At 46.4% G+C, this 24458-nt stretch overlaps 1 protein-coding gene across 2 annotated transcripts in view; it reads right to left on the reverse strand.

Moving 5' to 3' along the window:
* ADAP1 (ArfGAP with dual PH domains 1) overlaps positions 1–23555 on the reverse strand; it is a 50308-nt gene extending 26753 nt beyond the window's left edge. Inside the window, exons 1-4 of one of the 2 annotated variants that reach the window (XM_071571361.1) lie at positions 23213–23555; positions 13880–14010; positions 12275–12366; positions 3342–3424 (exon numbers count right to left, since the gene is read on the reverse strand). In XM_071571361.1, the coding sequence (XP_071427462.1) occupies positions 3342–3424; positions 12275–12366; positions 13880–14010; positions 23213–23297 (391 nt within the window). In that variant the 5' untranslated portion in view covers positions 23298–23555. Of the gene's footprint in view, positions 1–3341; positions 3425–12274; positions 12367–13879; positions 14011–21052; positions 21072–23212 lie in introns of those variants that run through there. The other variant, XM_071571362.1, reaches the window with a different exon arrangement.
* Between the last annotated feature and the right edge of the window lie 903 nt (positions 23556–24458).

Consider the following 24458-nt stretch of genomic DNA (forward strand, 5'->3'; position numbering starts at 1 on the left):
CATTTCATCACTGTTTTACTAATCTCTCTGCACTATCTGAACTCAAACTGACTCCTCGCACTAAAATCAATGGTGCTGATACACTCATTAACAATGAAACCACCAGCGTTTGGAACACTAACAGGAGGCAAAGGAACTGAAAGGCACAAATGGGCTTGTGCTCCAAGGCTTCCTGGGGGAGCAAGAAACTCTCTAAAAACTCCCTTACAGAAATTTTCACTGCAATCTCCTACCGAGAGTAAGTGGCTTTGACTACTTGTACAACAGGCACATCCCCAAGAGGAGAGATCCAACTTAGGGACTGAACCCAGTGCCATGGATCATCCTCCTGGGGCTCAGCTCAAGGGTTGATTTCAATGCTCAGCGGTGCCCAGACTGGGGATTTCTGCATATGGGAAGAGTGTTTCCCAATTCTGATTCTGCTGCCTCGTATCACTCTGTATCTCATGAGGCAGATGTTTTACAGTAGTCTGGGGCTGTACAAGGTGCATTTTGGTGCAGCTGTTGCCTTTGCATCCCACACTGCCTCTTATTTATACCCTTTCCCAGCAGCTGAAGTTTGCAGCATCCTCTTGCCAGGTTTCCCTGTTGACTGTCTCAGCTCTGACCTGCACATCTGACACTCCTGTCCCGAGGCTCATTTCTCCTAAGTCTGTCAGTTTGGCTGTGATAGCTTCTGCTTGGCATCTACAGGCTCCAGACAGTCTCTCCCCAAAGGATATTCTGAAAGACATTGGATTTCTGACCGGGGTTTGGTCAGACTGCCTGGAAAAGGATGTTACTCAAAACTACTCAAATATAGCATGTTCTTATTTTTTATGCAATTATTGAACAAATATCAGAATGCAAAATAGCCCCTGGGATTGGAAAATGGAATTAAATCTTCCAACAAACATGAGAAAATGGATACTGACATCTCTATTAGCAACAAAATGTTTCATGCTTACAAACTGGTAATCTAACACTGCTCCAGGGAATTCAGCATGGTGAGAAAAAATGGTCTGAGACAGCATTAGGATGAAACAGGGATTTACATACACTCAAGTGAGACACTGCTGATGTGGGGTGGGCAGAAGGGCACCCTGGTGTTAGACCCACCTCATGTTCACAGATAATTCAGGTCAACAGTAGAAAGCAAAAGCCCAGATCCTCTGCTGTCCCCAGCCATGCTGAGCCTGCCATAACCTGACACAGGAGGCCCAGCCCACACAGGGTGCATCCTCCAAGCTGCTGGTGAGACCACTGAGCTGCACCAACCCCTGCAAGCAGCGAGGAGGGCAGAGCCAGGACGTGTGGAGTGGCTGACCTTCTGCAAGCACCACGCTCCAGTCTGTCTTGGAGGGCTAATGTATATTGTTGTGATTCAGACTGGCTTTCATGGCACTGGTTTACACCACCTGGGCAAATTGGTGGTCCAGCACCATGAATGACACAACGACAAAACACCCCCATTTCACCTAAATGATGCAAGAACTGCCTCAATGCACACAGGACATGGTGTAGTAGCAGTGCTGGGTTAACATTTGAACTCAATGACATTAAAAGTCTTTTACAACCTAAAGGATTCTGTGATGTTCACTGTGCTGCTTTCTGACAGGACACGGGATTTTCCCTGAACTCCCTTCTCGGGAACAACACTGGAAAACAACCAACTGCCAGCACAGCAGCCCAAGAGCTGAAAACAGCATCATCAACTGAGCTGCATGACAGTCTGGAAGAAGGAGCACTCTTTGGCATAGGGTGAAGTTCGGGTGGGCAGCTACACCTGGAGGCTGCTCTGGTGCAGCAGAAGAGAGAAGTTGGCACTGGAGGTTTGCTGCTTCCCCAGCTTTGTTTTATTGTAACACCAACCTGGTTTCCCAAAGGAGGAACCACCTGGACAAAGACCCCTTGGAATTTACTGTCCAGATGGATCAACAAACGACATCCTGGATGCAGAGGGTCATTTGCATGGCTCCTGTGCTGGATTTTAGCTACATTGCAATTCTCAAAGACAATATACAAACTAAAATCACTCACACACAACCTACACAATGCCTACACAATGTCTCCCTTCCCCTCCTCCTCACGAAAGCACTGTTCGCTGAAAATGGCTTACCCCCCTCACTTCTTCTGTATTTAATGGCTTTGGAACTTCAAAGAGAGAGGAGAAAACCCTATCACTTCACCGTGCAGTTAAATATTATGCAGCCACATGACTGAAGAACACCTACAAAATATGCTGCTAAAATAAACTCCCCTTTGAACTCTTCTTGTAATATCTTTCAGAGAGCTTAGAACACACTGCCCTTCTTCCCACACAGCACTGAAGCACCTACTTCACTTTAACCAGGTACATGCTCTTCTTGGAGTCAAAAGGACTAATCCTGTGCTTAAAATTATGCATTTGCCTCAAGTATGTGGTTGAATCTGAGCTTTTATACCTAGAAGTTGTAAGGTAGAAATTAGAAACAATATTCCTGGGTGAACATTATACACACATTGGCAAAAGCCTTCCAAAATTATCTAAGAAATCAAGCTACATCTTTTTATTGTTAATAGAATGTGTGCAACTCCAACAGACTGCTTTGAAAAATCTAAAATAAAATTGTGCATAATGTTCTCTATATGAATATGGATACTCCCCACACAGTGTGTGTATGCCTCATGTATACAAAATAGCAGAGCAGAAATGCTCTAAACATAAATTGAGAATATATGAGATAAGTCTTTAATTATAGTTTCCATATCAGCAAAATGCTGGAGCTACCTGCATGTTATTAGTCTTGAAAAGCATCATGACAATAATATTTTAACCTTTAATCTGCAGCATGGTCTTTGCTAATAAAATTATTCCAGAGTCATCCAAGCACATAGCTGGTGTCAACTACTTATTATGCAGCATAAATTAAATGCCACTTACATATAGCACAGAAATACACAGCCAGTTTCAAGCACTTGCATGTGGCCCTTATGGTGGTGCAGCCACACAACAAATGCAGTCGAGCCGTGGGTCTCCTGTTCAAATCCTGCCCTTCTGCAAGAAAATCATCCCACCCACTGCTTGACTAACTCACCAGAAACAAACCCACTGGTACTTTGCCTGATGTGCTGTTGGTGAGCAGTCCATGAAAGTCAACAGAAGGACTCTGATTTAATTCCATCAGGTATCAAAATTCTCAATATTCCCAATCAAATATGGGGAATACCAGGAGGGATCGTTCACAAAAGACCATGCTTACTCCTCCTACTTAATGACATACGAGCAATAAACAATATAAAGAACATATAAAAACAGAGACAAAGAAAATAGAAGGTGCTGGATATCAAAAAACTTATCTGCCAAAAGTGTCTTTCACTACCTGCAGAGTAAGGCTCCTGCTTCTCGCTGTGAATGAATTCTTTTCGTTCATATTTGGCTCTGATCCACTGCTCCCGCAGCAGTCTGGAAAAAAAAACACAGAGGAAAGGAAACATAGTCCAAGATACACTAAGGAAGAATCCAGAACCATTAATTCTTCAATCAAAATACAACTGTGATTTAGAACTCTTCCAAAAATTGCATTGTACAGTCTGGAGTCAAGGGTTTCTTCTGCCTACTGTTGGACAATAACAATTCATTTCATTATACATCCAATTTTAATGGAAACTTATTTAATACAATGTACAGATTTAGCAGAACAGCCCATCCCCACCCACCCAATCAGACTGTAAAAAAACCTTCCTCAGTATCCAAACTATTTTAAACCTAATTTCCTCAGACCATTTTCTTCAGTGAACAGGATCAGTACATGAAAAAAACTAGCAAACTACATACACAAGAGGGAAGCCATAAATACAAAAGCAGAAATTGAGGTTGCCTGCCTGGTGTGATGTGTGTATGTGATGGCCTTTTGGCAGTGAAAGATGCAGAGATAACATCTCCTTGTCACGTATGGACAGTTATTCCAAAAAATTGTGATGTGTCAGATAAAAATCACACTTGTAATGACCAGGGGAAGCCCAGCCCAAGGACAGGTGACACCTGTTGACTCGGTAAATATGGAGCTTGCTGAAGGGTGTCACACAGTTCCCAAGCTGGGAACAACTGGAATTCAGGGGAGAGGTGACCTCTTCAAAATGAAAGAGACATATAACAGTCATATCCCAGGCTCTGGCCGACCTCTTGGAAGGAATTGGGGTGTGAAAAGTGAAAAAGCCTCAAAAAGACCAGGAGAAAATGAATGGGTAAAGATACAAAGGCTGGAATGCAGGACCCAAACAGCACAAGGTGGTGAGAACACACCTGGCCAAGCCTCTTCCAAACTCACAGTCTGTACTGGTTAAGTCTAAAAAAGCAATCCATAATGCATAGCAGGAAATATGATGATTAAAAGTCCTTTACTTCTAATGTTGAAATTATACCGATGATTACACACCAACATCTTAACTTACAAAAAGGAAAAAATACTCCCAAGATTATAAATACATTTTTTGCTATTTTATTTTAGCACGAGTGCTGGAACAAATTAAGTAGTTTTGATGTAGAATATGCTAGAAATTCCTTCAAGAACTAAGTGCAGTTAAAAATGGTTTAATTGCCCTAGAACCTAAATAGCCCAAGCAGGCAGAACTCACACACAGAAATAAAGGCATGTGTTATCCCAGCTTCACAGCAGACATTTCAGAGCAGCCTACACCAAAGACAGTAAAAGATCCCCCTGCTTTGGGAGTGTTCTATGAAACCATCACACTTCAACACATCAGCTTCTCTGCCAATGAAAACTGTTCATATGCTTAATCACCTTTTCTTTTTTGCTGATTATGCAAACTCATTGGTATCTTTTCAGCAGACACATCCCAGAAATGCTCAAAGAAGATAAACATACCACCATGGCTTATGAGAATTCATCTGCAGGTACAGCAAATGAAGTCAACAAATCTGCAAGAAACTATGCAATGAGAACTGTGGCTGTGATTGGTTTCTTGGCAATCAAGGAGGAAATAATTATAGACTTTGTTCCATCCATTGTGTCATCTCCTTAGTTGGGGTTCCAGCCTTCTCCCCCAAGGCTCAAGGAGCACCATCACTTCCCTGCACCCAAAACTCATCTGTGAGCTTCTGCTGTAATAGAAATAATGCACCAATTCTGCCTTTCCCCCTTCTGTTCCTGTTTTCATGACTGATCTTTAGTTGTTACACACACATCTGCAAGTTTGACTGTGAACTCTGAAGATGAACACCCATCTCCCTTCTGTTGCCACCTTGTGCTACACTCTGGTTTGAGTACAATCCGTCTTTGGTTCATCTCAGGAGGTTCAGGTGCACTTTGTAAAATCCTAGAATGGTTTGGGTTGTAAGGGACCTTAAAGGTCATTTACTTTCAACCCCTTGCCATGGGGTTGTCCAAACCCCATCCAGCATCCCAAGGGGCTCTTCTGGGTCAAGGAGGATGCTTGGATTCTGGATCTAATATCCACAACATGGTAGTCTGCAAACAGAGATGGCTGATGACCCAAAGGGTGGCATCTAAATGTCTGTTTCCATATGGCTGTTGCTCATCAGCAAAGCTACTAAAATTTAATCATAAAATCAACACAAATACTTAAATTTGCTACCCTTCTTGCAATTTTCCCAGCCCAGCTGCTGCAGACAGCTTGTTAGCACTGAAGCCAAACTTGGACCTTTTCAACAGGATGATTAGGGATTGAACTAGGAGGATGAAAATTCACACCACCTGACGTCAGTGGATTCAGCAGGAGCTGCAGCTGCTCCGAGTCTCTGAGAGTCAGCCTTCCAGCATGGATGTTTAAATACAGTATAAATTAAGATTCATGTGCAGCAGTGGGAAAACACTCTTGCTGTATGATGCAGATCCTACAACAGACACACTCTGCTGGGCTTACGCCTTGGGGAACACTGCTCTGCAGGGACTGACTTCCCACAGCACTGTCAACAGCGGTGGTTCAATGTCTCCAGAGCTTTTGTGCAAGGGAGCACACACTGGGCAGCCACTGGGGCTATTCTGAGAAGCTGCAAAATGCTCCTGATAACCTCTCCCAGCATCTGGACCCGAACACAAGTGGCCCCCATGGCAACTCCCATGGCACACAGAACTCCAGCCGTGGCACTTTCCCAGTACACAGAAAGCACTTTTGGACAGATCACACATTCTTCCCCTTTCCTTATCAACGCAAACCCAAGCTCTTTAGCAATAGTTTCCCAAAACCCAGGAAACCAAGAGCAGCCCACAGTTAGAACAACTCATTGCAGGGCCAGTAGGTGCAGCTTTAGCTCCAGTGGTTATTTATAGAAAGCAGAACAACTCCAGCAAAAGAAACCAAAACAGAAACCCATCGAGGACAGTGAGGAGTCCACCATCTCCCTTCAGTGCAACGGAGAAGCTGAGCAGGAACTTGGCCACTCTCATGGACTAGATGCAATCCTGCCATAAAAAGTTGCTTTTGATCCTGGGGTTAAACCCCAGTTTCACTAGCACAGTTTTGTTGATTCAAACAGAAGCAGGAATCTGTCCTGGTATCTGCAGGATTTGAGAGCAACTGGGGGGAGGGACCATCCACAAGACCCTCAAATGATATAGGGATTGTATGAAAACTGTCACTGTTTTCAGTGGACTTCAGACCTGATCTTAATTTCATTTCCAGTATGCCTTCAGGGGCTTCTTTAAATATCTAATGCTATGTTTTATTTGAAATGTACTTTTCCATGTGTGAATATGTGTGTAAATAACCCAGGCCAGACATCACATGCTAAATACAGGACTCTCCATCCAAATCCACCCTTGATTCCAAAAGGAGTCCTGTGAACAGAAAGGACTGTAGTAACAGCCTCCTGGTATTTTACTGCATTTCTGGTGATGGGAATATGTAGCAACTAAGCAAATATGCCATTTGTGTTTGTCACATCATTCCCAAACTGTGGAGATGTACAGCTTTTGGGATCGACTCCAAAAGCTTTGACAGCCCACCTAAAGTCTGTCAGACTGCTGATTACAGGGAACATGCCACTTTTTGGCAATTAGAGGAGAAAAGTCCTTGTAATCATCAAGATAAAAAGCTGGGAGCAAAGAAAAAAACCACCAACAAAACAAAACACTAAGGAAATCCACATTTCCAACAGAATAAGGGAAAATTCACTCCCCCAGATGGAATCAGACTGGGCTTCACCGAGGAGGCAGCAGGTCCAGGGGCTGACAAAACACTGCCAACACCAAGAGCTCCAAACCTCATTGTAGGCACTTGTTTGCTTGCCTGACTACCCACACAAAACTAGGGCTCTCTGCCCAGGGGCCAGCAAGGAAGATTCCAGAAGAAGCCACTGGAGCAGTTTTATCTTGTTCCCACCTACTCAAAGCCTTTTGCTCACAGCAAAAAGCACCACAGGAAAAGCTGCTCAAGCAGTTTAATATCAAACTGTGTCCACGTGGCTTCAGTGTGCTCTGTGGAGGAGCACTGGCCAGCCAAATTCAGGTCTCCAATTTATTATTTCCCAAGACTCTCAGCTGGCCTGGCTGCTGCACTATGGAGCACACACCACACAGGCTGCATGGCCTCTGCAGCTTTTTGGAGACGTATGACAGGCAAGAAACCCCAGCCAGAGGTGAAAGTGGCCCAAAAGACATCAAACACCACACACTACCACTTTCTAATTGCATCCTTGTGAGGCACCATCAAGTCCAAGAAAGACAAAAGAAACAAATGTCCTCCAGGAATGCCATTTCCAAAAGCCTAATTTATAGCTTCTGGAATTTGTCAGAGGTTTTTCCAGTAAAAAAAATAATCTGCTTTCCACAGGCAGCTTGGTGGATGCAGCTATGCCAAGTTTCTATCAAACAACTGCTTTAATGAAATTTTAAGTCTGAGTCCAATTATTTTGGTCAGACAACAAGGAGAGCTACAGCAGTGTAGACTAAAAGCCTGTCTAGCTTCACCCTCTCTTCCCATCTAGTAAGTCCTTGCTGTGAGGACTTGCTTTTAAAGGGCTTTGTGGAGTAATGAGACAGCTGGGGGGCTTCTTCCAGGTGCTCAGGGCATCACCTCAGCCTGCAGAGCATCCGGAGTGATGTGCCAGGCCCCCACCAGGACCAGTGCCCAACAACAAACTCAGGAGGAGAGCAAAATGACAGAGGTTATGGCTATCAAGGCATAAAGCGCTTACATTATGGATTTGGAGAAGTTAAAGCTGAATTTGAGCATGCAAATCACAACATCTTCAATTAAAACGCTAACTGGTTCCTTTTTGGTTTGGTTGTTTTACATGCACGGTCCAGTTCACCTCAATGCTATTTTTCAGAGTGGTTAAACACTGACTGAAAACATGTAGGAAACAGCCTGTGTCAGTACTACCTTAACCTTGTAGCAATTTCCTTTGGAAATTAAAGGAATCGATATGATTTAACAGGCTTACAAGCTAACAGCAAAGAAAAAATGAACAAGGAGAAAAAAGCCCCTTGGCCAGTCAGGACTGAAGGAATGGGCAGATCTCAGCACTCAGCTGACTGCAGGGCGATGCTCAGACAAAGAATTCCCAGACTAAGAATTCCCAAGGCTGAGTGCCCAGTTTGAGCCACCACAAGAGGCTCCACCACTTGGGAACTGATGAGCAGCCATTCCGAGAGGCCACACTGCAGCACCTCCAGCTTCACACCCAAGAAATGAGGGACTTTTGAAAGCCATGGATAATAAGTAGGAGCCTGAGCAAAATTCATTTTACCACTCTGAACATTAACCATTACAACTTATTATGTATAAAGGACTAGGAAAAGGAGGTAACAGAGGAAGAGGAGACCAGGTGAGAAGATTGCACCGGACTATCGTGCCCCATGCATGAGAGAGGAGGGGGCCACACTGGTCTTCAGACAAACTGGTGGGCTTGGTAGCTCCTCTACCAAATGAAGCAAACTTTAAATAATAAAGAAAAAAAAATCTAGATATTTACCTGGTAATTTTCGCTCTGCACACTTTAATCAATACAATAAGCCATTTCACTAATAATTGTTGTTCTTTAGATGACTCCATGGATGACTCCTCAAGATGTGAGCCTCACTGGAATACATCCTGTCTCTGAATGATGTATCATCTTGTTCCAGATAAGACAACCACCCAGTACAACTCATGCCATTTCAGTCTGCCCCATTTTTCCTACAAAGGTCCTGAAATGTGCTGGTAGTCAGTACACTGAAGTGTTCTGCATGAGGAGCAGATGTAGCTCCCACTTATCCAAGCACAGAAGAGCAGAGCAATGCACTGCAGCTCATACCCAGTTCTGCAGGACGATGATTTGCATTCCAAAATCAAGCAAAAAGGCAACAGAAAATGACAGTAAGTATTTGGCAGGGACATGGATGTACTTCCAGTCCTGTAAAAGTCCAACAAGAGATTATCTCCACTTTCTTCTAGGAGTTTTCAGCCAGGCAAAAGACTGACCAAAGCCTTTTTCCTTTGTTTGTACTCAAGAGTGATGTTGTTACTCACTGGTGACTCAAAACTCAGCTATGTGCTTCCAATGCATCTGCCCCAGGAAAGGTTGTTCTACAGCTCTCAGTCTGCTGCTGTGGTGTACAAAGCTGAGCCACGACCACTCGTGACCATCCAAAGAGGGGGTTTGTGGTTTAAGTTCCTCACCGAAGGCTCTTTGGGCCAACACTGCTGTGGTGTAGGAACATCCCAGAGTCTGGGACTCATTTCACTCTCAGGGACTCCCCAGTGGTACAGAAGTTGGCTGCTCTGTTCACTGCTCATGAGGCATGAGTCAAGGTGCTGGCAGACAGAAGGTGAGATGAAAGGTCAGAAGAGGATTTTTTTTTGGTTGAGTGGGGTCTTTTTGCCTGTGAACAGCTGGTGAATTTTCCCTGAGCAGTTCCAGAGCATCTCTTCAACTACTCTAACCTTTATCAATGGTCATACAGAACCAGGAAGCCACAATGGGGTTTCAGAAAGATACAGAAGCCAAATGCAGCAGGGAAGGACCACGGATTTCCCAAGGAATCAAACACAACATTGTAGGCAAGAAGAAAAAAGGACAAGCTGGTGCTGCAGCAGCACTTCTTCCCTCTTGCTCTGAACTTCACAATTCTTCATGCAACCAAAGCAGAGGAATTCCAGAAGGAGCATTACAAAATTAAGCTTCAAATGAAGCAACAGCCTGTCCTTGTTAAGGCTGTCATGTCAGCATCCTGCTGTGCTGAGGGCAGCTCCCAGAGCCTGCCCAGGCACTGCACCTGCCCAGTACATGCTGGTGTTGGAATTAGAAGCATCAAAACCTCTTGATGCTGCAGAACGTGGGTCAGAACACAACGGCTCGGTGCCAGTGCTGGATGGAGGTTCCATCCACGGCGATGCCACCCAGGACTGTGAGCAGGGAACAGCTCATGCTATTGCAGTGACTGGACTGCAGCGAGGCGGGGAAAAAGCTAAATATATATTCCTGTAAAAAGCAGCACTCCCCTGCACTTGTTTAGCATGCATCTGTGGAAAGGCACAGAGCCTCTAACTGGGGAAAGAAAAACACAACCTGGCACAGCATCCTTGAGACATCCCCAATAAGTAATGTGTCCACAGCTGCTGATACTGCAGCAGTGTCAGGAGGAGATCTGCTACTGAGAGAGGTCACGTGTATCCTAGTGCACCCTGATGCTATGGCAGAGACCCAGCAGCACCAGTCTGGAGAACACTTTCCTGAGCGGAGCTCCAGGCTGAGTTCAGAAATCAGGCCATGCAAGGCTGCTAATTATCCCAGTGCAGAGTAGGTGTAAGTTGGGACCAGAAAAGGGTCAAAAATTAGTCTTCCAGCTGCTTGCAACAAGACTGGCCTTTCCTCATCCTCCCAATGAATCAATCCATCAATAAATAACAAAAAAGAAACAATAACAACAAAAAAAAAATCCTTTAATTCTCCTGCTCCTGTTTCTCACAGGTTACCAGCCCAGCAGCATGTCATTCCATCAGGGATTGGGAAGGGCTGTGGATGGAACAGCCACCCCAGCACAGTCCCTGTGTGATCCCAGACAGCTCTGGCAGGGCTGGGGCTGGAGCTCAGCCACTGCTTGGCAAAGCTCCCCAGAGTGCAACCGCAGCGTAGGATGGAGGGAGGAAAATATCACAGCGGCAAAGCCTGAGCTGCATTATCCAAGAGAGCCAAACCAGCCGAGCACAGAACCAGCCACAGACACCTCTGCCAGCCTGACAGCAGAAGGAATGAAAATGCTTGTGGTCTCCAAGCTGCCTGAGTGCAGGACCAGCTCTTGCTGTCTCTCAGCCTGACCCGCACAAGGGGAATTGGGGAGTTGACCTGATTTGCAACCAGATCTCAGGACACCCCAGCTGGAGAGGGACCTGCCCCACTTCCAGCCAGGCTCCTCCAGCCCAAGCTTTGCACTCCCTCAGGCAGGGATGTAGCAAGGGATAGAACCAGGACTCTGCTCCTGAACAACCTGAATATCAGATAGGCAGCATCTAATTGAACTTAACTGAAACTTAAGAGTAAACAAAGTTAAAATCTCTAGAATTGTGTTTCCCCTACCAGTGACAACGAGGTGGAAAAAAGTCTTGCTTTTCCAACCCTGACATCAGAAGCACATACAAATCTCAAAGTGGCACAGCCAAACTGCTGGGATTCTGGAGCTCAGAACACTGCCTAAATGGGTGGGGTTTTATTCATCAGGCCAGGCATCGCCACTTACACAAAGATAAAAAGACCAACTTGGTACTGAGTAGAACCCTAAAAAGCAATTTTAGTTCATCTTCTTGTGCCCTGGGTGGTGCAGCACACTCTGGGTCTACAAAGTCCGCCCCAACTTGCTATGGAGGTTTATTCTCTATTGTATGGGAGAAAATACTTTTACTTGCCTTCATGGAGATAATTTTTCATTTAGGTCCAAAAAAAAAAGAAAATCCATTCCCTTGGCGTCAAACCCCAACATTTTTGCTTTACAAGTAATGCAGCATCTCACACAACAGATCAGCAAACTCTGTTTTGATGCAGGAGGGTGATTTGAAAAGGTAGAGGAAATCAATGGGTAGAAATCAGCATTTTTGTAGAAACTTGGAAGAGTCTGGGGAACAGACAAACTATTGACTTTCCTGCATCATCTCAACTGTACTTATTAAATAAGATCCCACACGTAGTATAAACTTTACCATATGTGTGCAGAAGAAAAAGTATTTTCAGGGCCTTTTATAAATGAAACCTCCTTTGTGGCTAAAAAAAAGAGAATTCTACTAAAACTGAAGAATTACAGAGGCTGCAGCTGCACAAACAAATAAATGCTGTTTACCAGCAGAGGTATTTACTTACTGACAGTCAAGAAACGTCGGCTTATAATAAAACGGTGGCATTTTAGATTCATATTTTGCTTTTGCTACATTGTTTCCATTCGAGGCCATAAACTGTAAAAAGAGAAAAAGCAGAAGTAATTATAAAATGTTAACAGTGTTTTCCTTTATTCTCTTTTGCTTCTACAGAGTAATGAAATTATTGGGATGAGGCACCTGTTCACTTTGAGAGGTTTCCTCAGGACTGTGCACAGAAGCGATGCTGTAAAAACTGTGCCTGTAAACCTGGGCTCAGAAATTAATATTGATTATTGTTGCCAGGGATCCTACAGGCTAATATGATGCTGAGGTCAGGTTCTTGTCACAGTGACCCCCACCAGTTCCCACAGGAGCAGAAAGCAGCACATTTTCTCACTGGCATGAGAATGAGATGGTTCTCAGGGAATCCAGCACAGAAATCAGGTAACCAGAGGGCAAAATCTGACACTAACTTTAAGTCTTCATGTGCTACAGCTCCAGCAAGGTGAGAGTCTCTGCCAACACATCCTTTGCTTTGGATCACATGACTTGTGCCAAAAGGATAATTTTATTTTTGCAAAGTCATGCCAGCAACCTCAGAAAGGAGCTTAAAGTGACAAATAGCTAAATAAATAAATAAACAAACAAATCTTCTATCTGCCTTGACAGCCCTCCTTTCCAATAAATAAATGTATTTTATCTGCCCTGACAGCCCTCTTTTATTTCTGATCTTGCATACAAATGGCTAGTCGAGAACTCTGCAAAGAAAACTACTTATTTTCTCATTCATATATTTTATTTAATGTAAGTCACTTTAGAAGTGTAAAAAGCCCATTCTTTTCCAGGCATCCGTGCTAAATACATTTTGTTTTGTGCCAAAAGCCAAGCATACAAACATAACAAGGAGCTAAGCTTTTTTTCATTATTGTCATGGTTTTGAGTTACTCACATTTAAATATTCAATCTATTCCCCAACAAAATCAGAGAAGGAAAAACCCATGCAACATTAAGGCCTATTTTTATCAGAAAACACATGACTCCATGAGCTGTAGCTTTCAGAAAAACCTCAATTCTACCCACAGAAGATAGAGATCAATGACTGGTAGTGTTCTTCATGCTTTTAAAGACGCCAACAGTCAAAGCACAAAGGTTTCCCGGGTAGGCCTGGCCTTGGCAGCATCACTCAAATCCGGCAGGTGTGTGGCATAGATAGAGAGAATTTATATTGTGAGAGTTCAGTTTTTCAAGATGTGAGTTTAAGAGTCTTCAGCACCAAGAGGAACAAGGCAGAAATATCTGAGTTGGGCAGGGGTGGTAGACTAGAGGTCTAGGCTAGGCTAGAGATAATGCAAGAAACAGAAGACAATTCATGAAAAATTAATAATTTCTGCACACTCTATTTCACTGACATTTTTATAGAGGTGGGGAAAACCCCCACAACCTCTTCACAAAACAGCTATTCTATTTCAATCGGCATCACAGACCTCATTCCCATATTCAGGAATCATCTAGACATGTTTTCTGAAATCAAATTTGTTGTGACATCTTTAGAAAGGACTCTAAAGGGCAGGACCCCAACTCTCTGGTTCCCAGCCCCAGGTGCACGTACCTCCACTTGAGCATCATCCCAGTCATCCAAGCGGACTGACTTCACTTTGCTGACCTGGGGAATATTGCGATGGATTCCTGAACAGTTCAAGCAGATGAAGATCCCTAGGCTGTAGGATGCCCAGTCTGGGTCTGAAACCAAGAAGGAAAGAGAATTGAATGATCTTTCAGATTCAGGGAAGGAGGAAGCAGAGACAGGGCAGGACAGGGCATGTCAGGGGAGTCCAGGAGTCACCAGGTCCAAGTTCCCTGATTCTAAAACAATCAAATAAATAGACAAGCAAAATAGGATGTGTCCTTGTTCATACTGATAGTAGTACAAATTAAACTAAAACTTAACAGATTTGCAATCTCCAATGCAGCTGTTATTCACAAACCCCCAATATACAGACAAATGTATGTGCCCAATACTTCCCAAACTCACTCCATGCTCACATGATTCCATATTTCATTAGCAAATCCCACCCAAACACTGGATGGAATGGAAACTTCAAAAACAGAAAATTAAAACAAACAGCTCACGGAAACCACTATGCTGCTCCCTTGCCTTATTTTTATTTATTTATTATATGTGCTCCTCAGAGAGACTTTTCTCCCACAGCTGTGGCTCCCAGCAGCCCAGCCCTCCAGCCAGGAGGTTTCCAGCCCTTTCCTTAATGGAAAAATGCTGCCAGTGGCAGCTCTGTACTTTCTCTGAGCAAAACCACGCGCTGTTTACAGCCCCAAGCCAATGTCTCACACAAAGCACTTTAAACACAAGCCCCTTGCCTCCAAATTCCTCCTTGGGAAAGGCACTGCCTGAAGCAGGGAGACGAGAGAGGAGCCAGAGCAGGGCAGGGGCTGGGGTCAGGACACATCCACCAGTGTTCCTGGCACTGCCACATCAGTAAAGCCAATACAGGGATCTTTGTTTGAACTCCCACTGGCAAATGTCAGCGCCTGCGAAACCAGCTGCAACCCAGCAGAAAGAGCCTCCCTGCAAGTCACCAAGTCAGCCACTAAATCCCCCCCATGGATGTCCCCTGACCCCATCCTCCCCAAACCCACAGGGGTGGGAGTCTCTCAGCTGCCCCATCACAACAGGTTGTCGAGGGGTAGGGGCAGGTCTTCCCTTCTCACAAATCCTCATCATCTGTTTGTTCCCCCGCAGTAATTACACTAAACACATGCTCCTCACAGCGCAGCAATTATTTATAAAAGGCAAGGGAATGCGCTTTCTCCTCCCTATACATATTTAATGCTCTGGCTGTGTTGGTGCAGGGAGCAAGCTGGCATGGGGCAGAACAGCACCTCCTCTGAGGGGGTACCAAGGGCTGCCACCAGCCCTGTCAACAGGGACAGCCACCAGCCTCCCCCAGCACACCCCAGGGAAGACCAATTCAGTTCTCCAGAGGTGGCTCTGCTCAGATATAAACCCCAGAGCTAAATGAGCAGCTTCATCAGACGTGGCTGAGTGCCCACCCAGGAGAGAGGAGCAATTTCCCAAGCTGTTACAAGTCCCATCAGTCGCAGCTCCCTGGGCACAGGGCTGGCACCAGCAGACATGAATAAAGGAGTTTTCTTCTGTTTCATATGGTCTCCTATCCTTGTGCCAGACCCCAGTGACTACAGCTCAAGCCTGGCAAATATAAAACCAGTCAGGTTGATCTAAGGGCATGGCAGCAGCAGCCAAGTGCCGCCCACATCCAGCTGTGCCAGTGAGGACACAGGGTCCTCTGCCCCACCAGCCCCAATCCTCACATCCTGCCTGCTCCACCTGTGAGTACTGAGTGACTTGGCTTCACATCCCACCCCAGGTCACCCTCACTTATTCCAACCACAAAGACTGTGGCCCATTATTGAGTTTTAGGTGAGCAACAAGAACCAAGAGTTTTGAACACTCATGTATGTTTCTGTTTCTGTGCTTTTAACTACTCCTCATGTTGTCCTTGCCAATTTCCAAACACATGGCTGTAATCAAAGTCTGGCACTTGCCAACAGTCCTATCACAAGCAGTCCAAGGTGCAGCTCTGCTGTCCCGTGGCAGCCCAGGGGACAAAATGAGGCAACGGGCAAGGCAAAAGCACCGAGTCTCTTATTCAAACATCCATCGCCGACTTCCACGCAGAGGATCAGGAACAAGGAACGGTGAAAGTGTCCAGAGGATGAAGCAGCCACAGAGCAGCGATAACAAAGCCATGGCATCAAAATCTGGAGCTGGGAGCTAAATGGCCACTGACTCCCTCTGCTCCGCACAGCTGCTCCAGGATAACTGTGCTTCGGACCTTTACAGTGTAATGAGATCTGATCAAAGCACTGCCCGACCCAGGGAAATGGGTATCAAAGTATGCACTGCCCAATAAAACGGATTTTATTGGGAGTCCCAAAGCCTGTTTTATTTTAACAGATTTATCTTAGACATGCAGGTGGATTTCTTGATGTTGTCTTCAAGTTCCAGGACTCAGGCTTCCAAAGTCCTCTCAAAGAGGTAACCCCTTCACTACCTGCACTGCTCTGTGTGACAGGACCAGGAGATATTAGGCTTTCCTCCAACCAGGGATGAGGACACATTTAGATAAAAGAACATCCTGCAAGAAGATTCTAGAGGAGACTCCAGTTCTAGTGGACACCAAGTCAGCTCATACCCAAGCTGTCTCTTCTTGGGTAAACAGCACCTCAAGCAACAGATTTGAAGCACACCTGGGCTTTAAAGTGTTCTCCTCACACCAACAGTATCTTCATCAGACCAGACTCTTAAACATGCTCCCCCTGGCTCTACACCATGGCAAGCTTTGTGTAATTAAGAAAACAAAAGCAGGATCGTATCACAGGGTATTTATGCACACTCTTCATTTCTGCTCTCCAGATCATCAACGTGAAAAATTCTCAGAACAGGAACAGGATGAATAACACCAGTGATCTCCGACCTTGGTGTTATCGCAGCTTCCCACCATTCAAATGACTGCACTGTTGTTTTGAGATAAGACAACATGTTATCAAACATGCAAATAAATTTTCATAAGCATCTTCACATGAAACAAGCATATTTGGGGGCAGCACCATTAGTGAACTAGTGATCCCAGGCTGCATGGCTGGCAAGCTGAGCTCTCCATAGCTGGGAGAAGTCCACCTTGGTGCTAGAAACTTCAACAGCTGGAACACATTCTCCATGGTGGACATTACTGAGAGTCCAGAAATGGCAAGGCCAAAGAGTTCAGTAATCAGGCATGGCCAAAGAAAGTACACCAAAACAGCAATACATCATAATCTGGACTTTTTGGGCACGGCTCAAAAAAGATTATTTTTTTCCTAAGCCTCCAGAGTTTTGAGCAAACACCAGTGAAGCCTAATGAAAACTCTTCAGTATGCCCTAAGTTCCATACAAATTATTTTATTCCATTATTTCAGGCCAAAAGTAATAAAGATGAACAGGAGCAAGGGGAATATTAAACCAAATACAGTGTTGTAAATGTGGAAAGTCTCTTATCCTGAACAACTGATTCCAGCTCTAAAAGCTCACTACCCAATGTGCTAGAGATTCCTGGTCACTTATAAACAGGTTATAATGACTTCCAAAATAAAGACTTGAGTCAACTTCCTTTTAAAAATTAAAGAAACAAGCAAAGCTAAATGAAACTTAGGAGAAGGGCATTGAGCTGGTATTTTCCCATCTCAATGATCCGAGAGGGAAAGCAAAGCCAGAGATTAGAGAAGCATCCAAAACAAAACTAAAACACTCGGGTGACACAGCTAAATTCAGAAATTAACTTCCCCACCCAGCCATTTTTGCTTCCATATGCCCCAGGAACACACAGCACAGAGAACAGGGAACTCTGCAGCTTGAACACAGTGTTCATGAACATAAGAAAAAAAAGGAATAACAAGGACAGAGAAATACTAAGGAAGAAGACAAACAGAAGACACAGGACAATTATTCAAACTAGAAAGACTGGAAGCGCAATGGTAATTTTTCTTTTTACTAAATAATCGGTATTTCCTGTATCCAGAATATAAACATAGGGTTCCAGTTTGAAAATCCCTACATGCCATCAGTCCAAGTAAAATCCCATGAAGTAGAGCGGCAACAGGCTGAAAATAGACACAAGGCAAGCACAAGAACTCAGGAGTTCCAAAACTCAGCTGGATGCCCCCACTCCACCTTTTGCCTTAAACTACAGTTACCACTAGATACAGCACAATATTGATGACCAAGGCAAACATCTGTGAGAATGCACAGCAACACACCCTTAACACATTCTCCAGCACACAAATGATGGCTTGACCTTTAATTAGCTGTCTGGCTGCATCCCAGCCACCCCAGCTGGGTGGGAGCTGGTGTTTGGTTGGGATGGAGATTCAAAGGATTTTCCTGATCTCTTTCCTGTTTGAACTGATAAAGCTGATGAGAAGGAAGAGAAGGACCTCTCCAGGTAGGCAAAACCTTTTTTACCCTGCACTAGAAAGGTAAATCAACAATATGGGATAGAATCAGGGATTTTGATGTGATCCACAAAAGCACAAAGTCTTTGCTGCTCAGCTGCTGCTGATTTCCAACATGGCCCAGTCAGAGAACCTTGTGCTCAGCACTAAAGTTCTGTAGCTATTTCCTTTAGGGAAAGATTAGGAGATTAATAAACAGACCCTGGTCATGCATGCTGAAAAATAACAATAAAATACATTAACACTGAAGCCAAACAGCCTCCCACCAACACTCCTCTTTAAGCAGGAAAATTTTTCAGTGAAGGCACTAAACTTGCCAAGGTCTCTTAATTCAGCTGGCAGGTTCCAGCAGCACCCTCTCACTGTCGGCAGCCCACACACCAGGACCGGACAGAAAACACCGTCACATTAAACCTCCTTTGTTTCCAAAAAATAAAAAATAAAAAAAAAATTCACTATTTCAATGAGAGGACAATGGAGGTGCAGGAACAAGTTTCTACTTTCAGCTCGAACATGAAAAGCCTGTTTCATGCCATTAGAGCGGCAGAGTTCCAGAACAGCTTTCCAGTGGGAGGCAGTGGGGGCAAGAGAGAGAACAGGCTGCGAGGCAGAGCCCCATCACTCCCCGGAGGGGATGGGGAGAGTGCTGCAGATGGCAACACAAGGCAGGACCCAATGACTCAGTTGCCTTCCAGATTTGGGTTTTTAAGAACAGCAGTTGGATAGAGGAAGGAGAGGGTTGAGATCAAATCTGTTCAGTGCCCTCCTTAATCCTGAGCAAATCAAGTAATCCCCAGCACTCATGTGTTTCCCTCTAAGCACCAGCTTCACTTGGTGACATCAAGGGAACAGAAAAGCTTCACCTGCCTTAGAACTGAGAAGATGCTGGGCCTGGAGGAAAGGTGTTTATGACCACCTCAGCCACACACCACCCACCCTGAGGCTTTTATACGTACTGTTACACCAAAGCACCAGATCTGTTCAGCTCTGCAGCACAAAGCTCCAATACCAGACTCCCTTTCAGGGTGTGCCTTCTGCTCTTCCTGTGTCCCTCACCCCCTCTGAGCTTCGGGCACAGAGGCCGATGATGTTACCCCGGATCCATGTCCCAGTAATCCATCCTAAATAAGATGAAAATGATAACAAGCCATGTAAACTGCTGCCAGAGGGTTTAAACTGCAGGATCGCTTTGATGGGATTTCCATTTCTGTCTTCAGAGCCTCCCCGTCTTCCTACAATACAAAATGATTCTCACTCCATGGAAACACAAGACTAAGTCACAGAAAAACAGAGTAAAGAGAGAAATACTCAAGGTCTTGTTATGCCCTAAGATAACCATCCATCTCATGATGTGAGCAAAGATTGCCTGAGACAAAGAATCATTTAGGAAAGAAAAGGCTGAACTGCCACATTAGTCTTGAAGCAAAAAAGATTATTCTAATGCACAGAGAGCCATTACACACCAGCAATTCAGCAACATTGCTCAGTTTGCACTTAAGACTGCATTTACCATGCTGTCTTCACTATGAAACACAGCTTTAAACCCACAAAACAAACATGCTGCAAACCAACACCCAGGACACAGATGTATATAATGACAGGGGACCAGAAGCCCCATCTAATGACTTTATTACAGTGGCTCCTACCCCAGAAGTCAGTTCCAAAGATGTAACCAAGGCAATCTCATTATTCATTACAGATGGATGACATTTTTCCAACCAGAATGTCTTTTATTCAAAATAACCTTTTGCTGCAATTTAAGGTTTTGTAAAGATACAATTAATAAAAACCTAACTAGAAACTTTAAAAAACCCAAACACACACAAAAAGCCTGCAAGTGAAAAATGTAACCTCTCAGGTTATTTTCCACTTCAATTTTCATGTTCTACTTTACCATCCTTTCTGCATTCCCAGATGTCATGGCCAGGGCCACTGTAAGACTGTTCTCCCCACCTGAGACATGTCCTCAAAATCCAGGAGACTCTTCAGAAGCTCTACTTTTGCACAAGAGATTTTTCTGCCAGACACATACACTGGTCATGGGAAAGACCCAAATCTGACCTTCCTGAACATCACACTCAATACCACATTCCACCCAGCTGCAAGTGGTCATATCCTGTGCACAGACCAGAGGAACTCACATCTCAAACTCAACAGCCTGGCTTGCAGGACTTGGCCACTTAAATAATCCTCAATCATGATTAAGTGGCAAATTCTGGCCCAGATCCAGGCAAGCAGCAGGTAGTGCCTGGATCTCCCCAAGGAGATGTGATAACCCTGTGGGGGATGAAGTCATTTACACAGCCCAGGAGGAAAAGCACTGCCTCCCTCGACGTGCCCTATCCATCCTCAGCTTTATTCTTGCATGGTCACAGCTTGGTTCAACGATGCCAAACTGTGAGTTTCTTTGCATCAGAAACCCAGGGATTTGTTACAGACACAGAATACCTGGGACAAGCTGTGACTTCAGCGTTCTGGCTACTAAGCCTCTCCCAAATGCCAAAACAGTAACAAAAGAAAATAACCCTTTTTGACAGCAGGCAATGGAAACAAACTTTCACTGACTGGCTGATTTCTAAAACAAATATTTCCATTAGAAAAAGAAAACCCAGCTGGCTTCTAAATACAGACATTAAAGTGACTAACGGACAATTACATTTCCAATCCATCCTATTCTTTGTTATCAGGATCCCTGAGCTAAATGGCTGTCTCTTAAGCTACTAACTAGGGATTTCGGGGAAAGGCACACACCCACCTGAGAAGCAGAAATAATGAGGGATCCTGACCTTTGACTTCCTCCCCAGCTGTACCAGATCAGCCCTATGATGATACTCACATGTGGGAAAGCACAAGTCCGCCCTGCCTTCCTCGTCTTCTGTTCATTACCCTCCCACTTCTTTCCTTCTCGCTTTATTTTCTCTGCTTTGGTACTTTTCCAGTGTCATCTGCCCACCGGATTCCACCTCTCACCTTTATCTCCCTTCTTCTCTATGTCCCACTTCTCAGCAAAGAACATACTTGCACCCCATTCTGGAGGCTCTCTTAACCTCTATCCTGTCTATCCTGCATTACCTTATCCCCAGAAATACCTGGCCTGCCACACCTGCCCAGGATGAATAACTGAATTCAGGCAGAACATTTTCTTTATCAACTACAGACACAAGTTAATATCTTAAGTAGCCCAGGGCATCTCAAGTTATTGTCACCCCCGGGCAGATGAGCACTCTACAGCAGCATGAGTAGCTCTCATTTGCCAAAGGAACTGAAGCAAAGTAGTCACTAAAGAAATTGGGTTGATGAACAACGAACTGGTCCCAGGGATGCAATGCCACAAGAGTTCAGAAGAGGCTGAATGATATTAATATAGCACATCTTGTGTTACAAAAGCCACCAGCCCAAATTCTCTTCAAGTTTCAGATTCACTAAGACATCTCTGTATGCAAATGTCACCAAAAGCAAAATACAGGTTTGTTGATCTACAAGCTCTTTTGGAGCCTGTACCAGCAACTCTCTGTCCCTGAAATGAGCTATTTTACTGTCCTACAGCCTCATCTCCACTTTGATAGTAGTGAGAAACTTCCCATTTTGCAGAAGGTGAGGGAGAATCATCCCAGAGACCCAAATTGCCAAGGTTTGTAAAGTTTTCTCCAGGAAGGAATAATTTAGGCAGACACCTACTCAGCGAGCCCAAGCTGTGCTCAGCAAGACACCTCAGAGGTGGGTTGGTACAGTCAGACAGCAGCACCAGGCAGCAGATGGGTGGGAGCAGGCAGAGCAGCGTGGCGCTGCAAAGCCCTTCACACTGTGCTGAAAGTTCTTTGTCCTTTCTAGCTGGGTACCGGGGGACATAACACATCTGAAAGTGAACTGCAGTGTCCTGAGATGCAGATTAGGGCTATAAAACCCTTAGTAACGGTATGAGCTGGATAGTGGTATCCAATAGATCTTGAAATCCTGAACAAATCAATAGCTGGGAAAATAAGATTCAGCTAAGTGTAGGGTTTTTCTTTAACCTATAGAATGACATAGGCTGAGAAGGACATCCTTTCTCCATACCTCTTCAGAGCCATCCTGCTCAAGCTAATACAAATTTACGTGTTTCTATGTGGTGATTTTTTTTTCCCCAAAAAAAAAGAAAAGCTACTTGGTCTGCAATTTTTCTAAGGTTGTTCTCAAAGGCTGGTCCCACCGCCTCATGCAGACCCTGCTCAGCAAGAGCATCACACCCTGACCCCAACAATTCACTATCCAAAGGGCTAGGAAGACGTTCCCAGCCGAGATTTTCTCCAGTCTGCGCACGAAGACGACTGTGGATATTCCAGCCCGGCTCCCTGCTTAGCTTAGGCACCCATCGATGGCAGTTGGGCAAAGGTTGGTCGGCAGGGTGGCCGCAACGATGCCTCTGGCAGTCCCCTCTGTTTGCTCACTGACAGGGCAGGACCAGCCGAGGGGACACGGAGGACACGCCGCCCCCGCAGCAGCACAGGGCATCCCCGGCAGAGCCCCGGCTACCGGCCCCGGCAGCGCTGCAGCCCGCGGGGACCCGCCGGGATGACATCAGCGCTCACAGCCGGGCGAGCAGCCGGGCCGGGGCGGGGGGTACTGGGGAAACCTCGGCCGGGGCCGGTCCGCGGGGACCGCGGCAGGGCAGCGCATCCCTTCACCGGCTGAAGAGCATCCCCGCTGCATCCCCCGGGGTGAGGAGGGGGGCGTCGGGCACCCCCTCGGCGGGGCGCAAGCCCCGCCGCTCCCGCAGCGGGCAGAGCCCCTCGCGCCGTGGCAGCCTCCGCGCGGTGCGGTACTGTGACACGCGATGCGGTGCGGAGCGGAGCGGAGCGGAGCGGAGCGGACAGGTGCAGGTGCGGCCGCCGCCCTCGCCCCCCGCCTCCCCTCCCCTGCCCTGCCCTGCCCTTACCCGGGGCGGCGCAGTCAGCGCACGCCGCGTTGCCCGGCCGCTGGAGCAGCTCCACCAGCGCCTTCCTGCTCCTCTCCTTCGCCATGGGGGCGGCGGGCGGCTCCGCGGGGCTCCGCTCGCTCCGCCGCGCTACGGCAGCCTCATGGCGCGGGCGGGGGGCGCTGGCGAGGCGGGCGGCGCCCGGGCGGCTCCATTCGGCCCCGCTCGCCCCGCGCACGCTGAACGCGCCTCTCCGGCCGCCGGGACGCGCCGCGCCGGGGCGGTGCTGCTGCTGCTGCCGCTGCTGCTGCTGCCCTGGGCGACTCTGTCCCCGCCGCTGTTGGGGCCGCCCGGCCGGGCACGCCGCCGGTTCCGCCTCCCGCGGGGCTCCGGGGGCTGGCGGCTCCCCCGCGACCTCCAGCGGCTGCTCGTGGCCCGGGCCGCCCCGTCCCACCCTGGGGGGTCCCCGAGCTTCAGGGTGTCCCGTCCCTCCGGGTGTCCCCAGCGCTCAGTGGTCCCCACCCTAGTTTAACTTGGGGTGATGGTGATGCGCATCCCGCGGAGGGGATGCGATCGGTCGTGGGGTGAGAGGCGGCAGGGCAGTGGGAGGTGGGGACCGAGGTGCTGCAAGCTGCCACCTCCCCGGCGCAAAGACCCCCAACCCTCACTGGCCAGGGCCTCACCATTCCAGTGCCTTGACATATTGATAGGCAGCACTTTTGGGGAGCCTTTTTGACATCAGCGTCTCTGGGGGTACTTGTGAACGTTTCACTGGTAGCCACACGTGCTCCAAAACGCTCCTCCTTCACTGCTGTCCTTCCACACATCACCACCACCTTCCACGTCTGCGTCTTGGCAGGACCATCCTCCAAGCATCTTCCCACACTTTTCACACCCTCCATGGTGTCAAGGGAGCATCAGGGAAGAAAACGTCCCTGGGGAAGAACCACAGCTTCCCTGGTTTGTCATGTCTGTGTTGATGGGACCAAGGGTTGCAGCCCCTCATGCATCTCATGTTACCTACAGGCAAGGCTCCTGTCCTTGTTCTACCAGCTAAGAACTAGGGGGTCACTCAGGGTGGTGAAGTGGGAAGCCTTTGGCCAAGGAGGGATACAGAGTTATGCCTCGAGGCTGCTGCCCTAACTCCTGCTGAAACCTTCCTCTCAGGTATGGGTCACCTGCAATGCTGGTATGTCCAGTTTGTGGTTCATACAGCTCTCCTTATAGAAAAAAATTTGATTTTGCATAGCAAATCCCCCATTCAAAT

The sequence above is a fragment of the Pithys albifrons genome, chromosome 16 (assembly GCF_047495875.1).
Source record: "Pithys albifrons albifrons isolate INPA30051 chromosome 16, PitAlb_v1, whole genome shotgun sequence".
NCBI classification, from domain to species: Eukaryota; Metazoa; Chordata; class Aves; order Passeriformes; family Thamnophilidae; genus Pithys; species Pithys albifrons.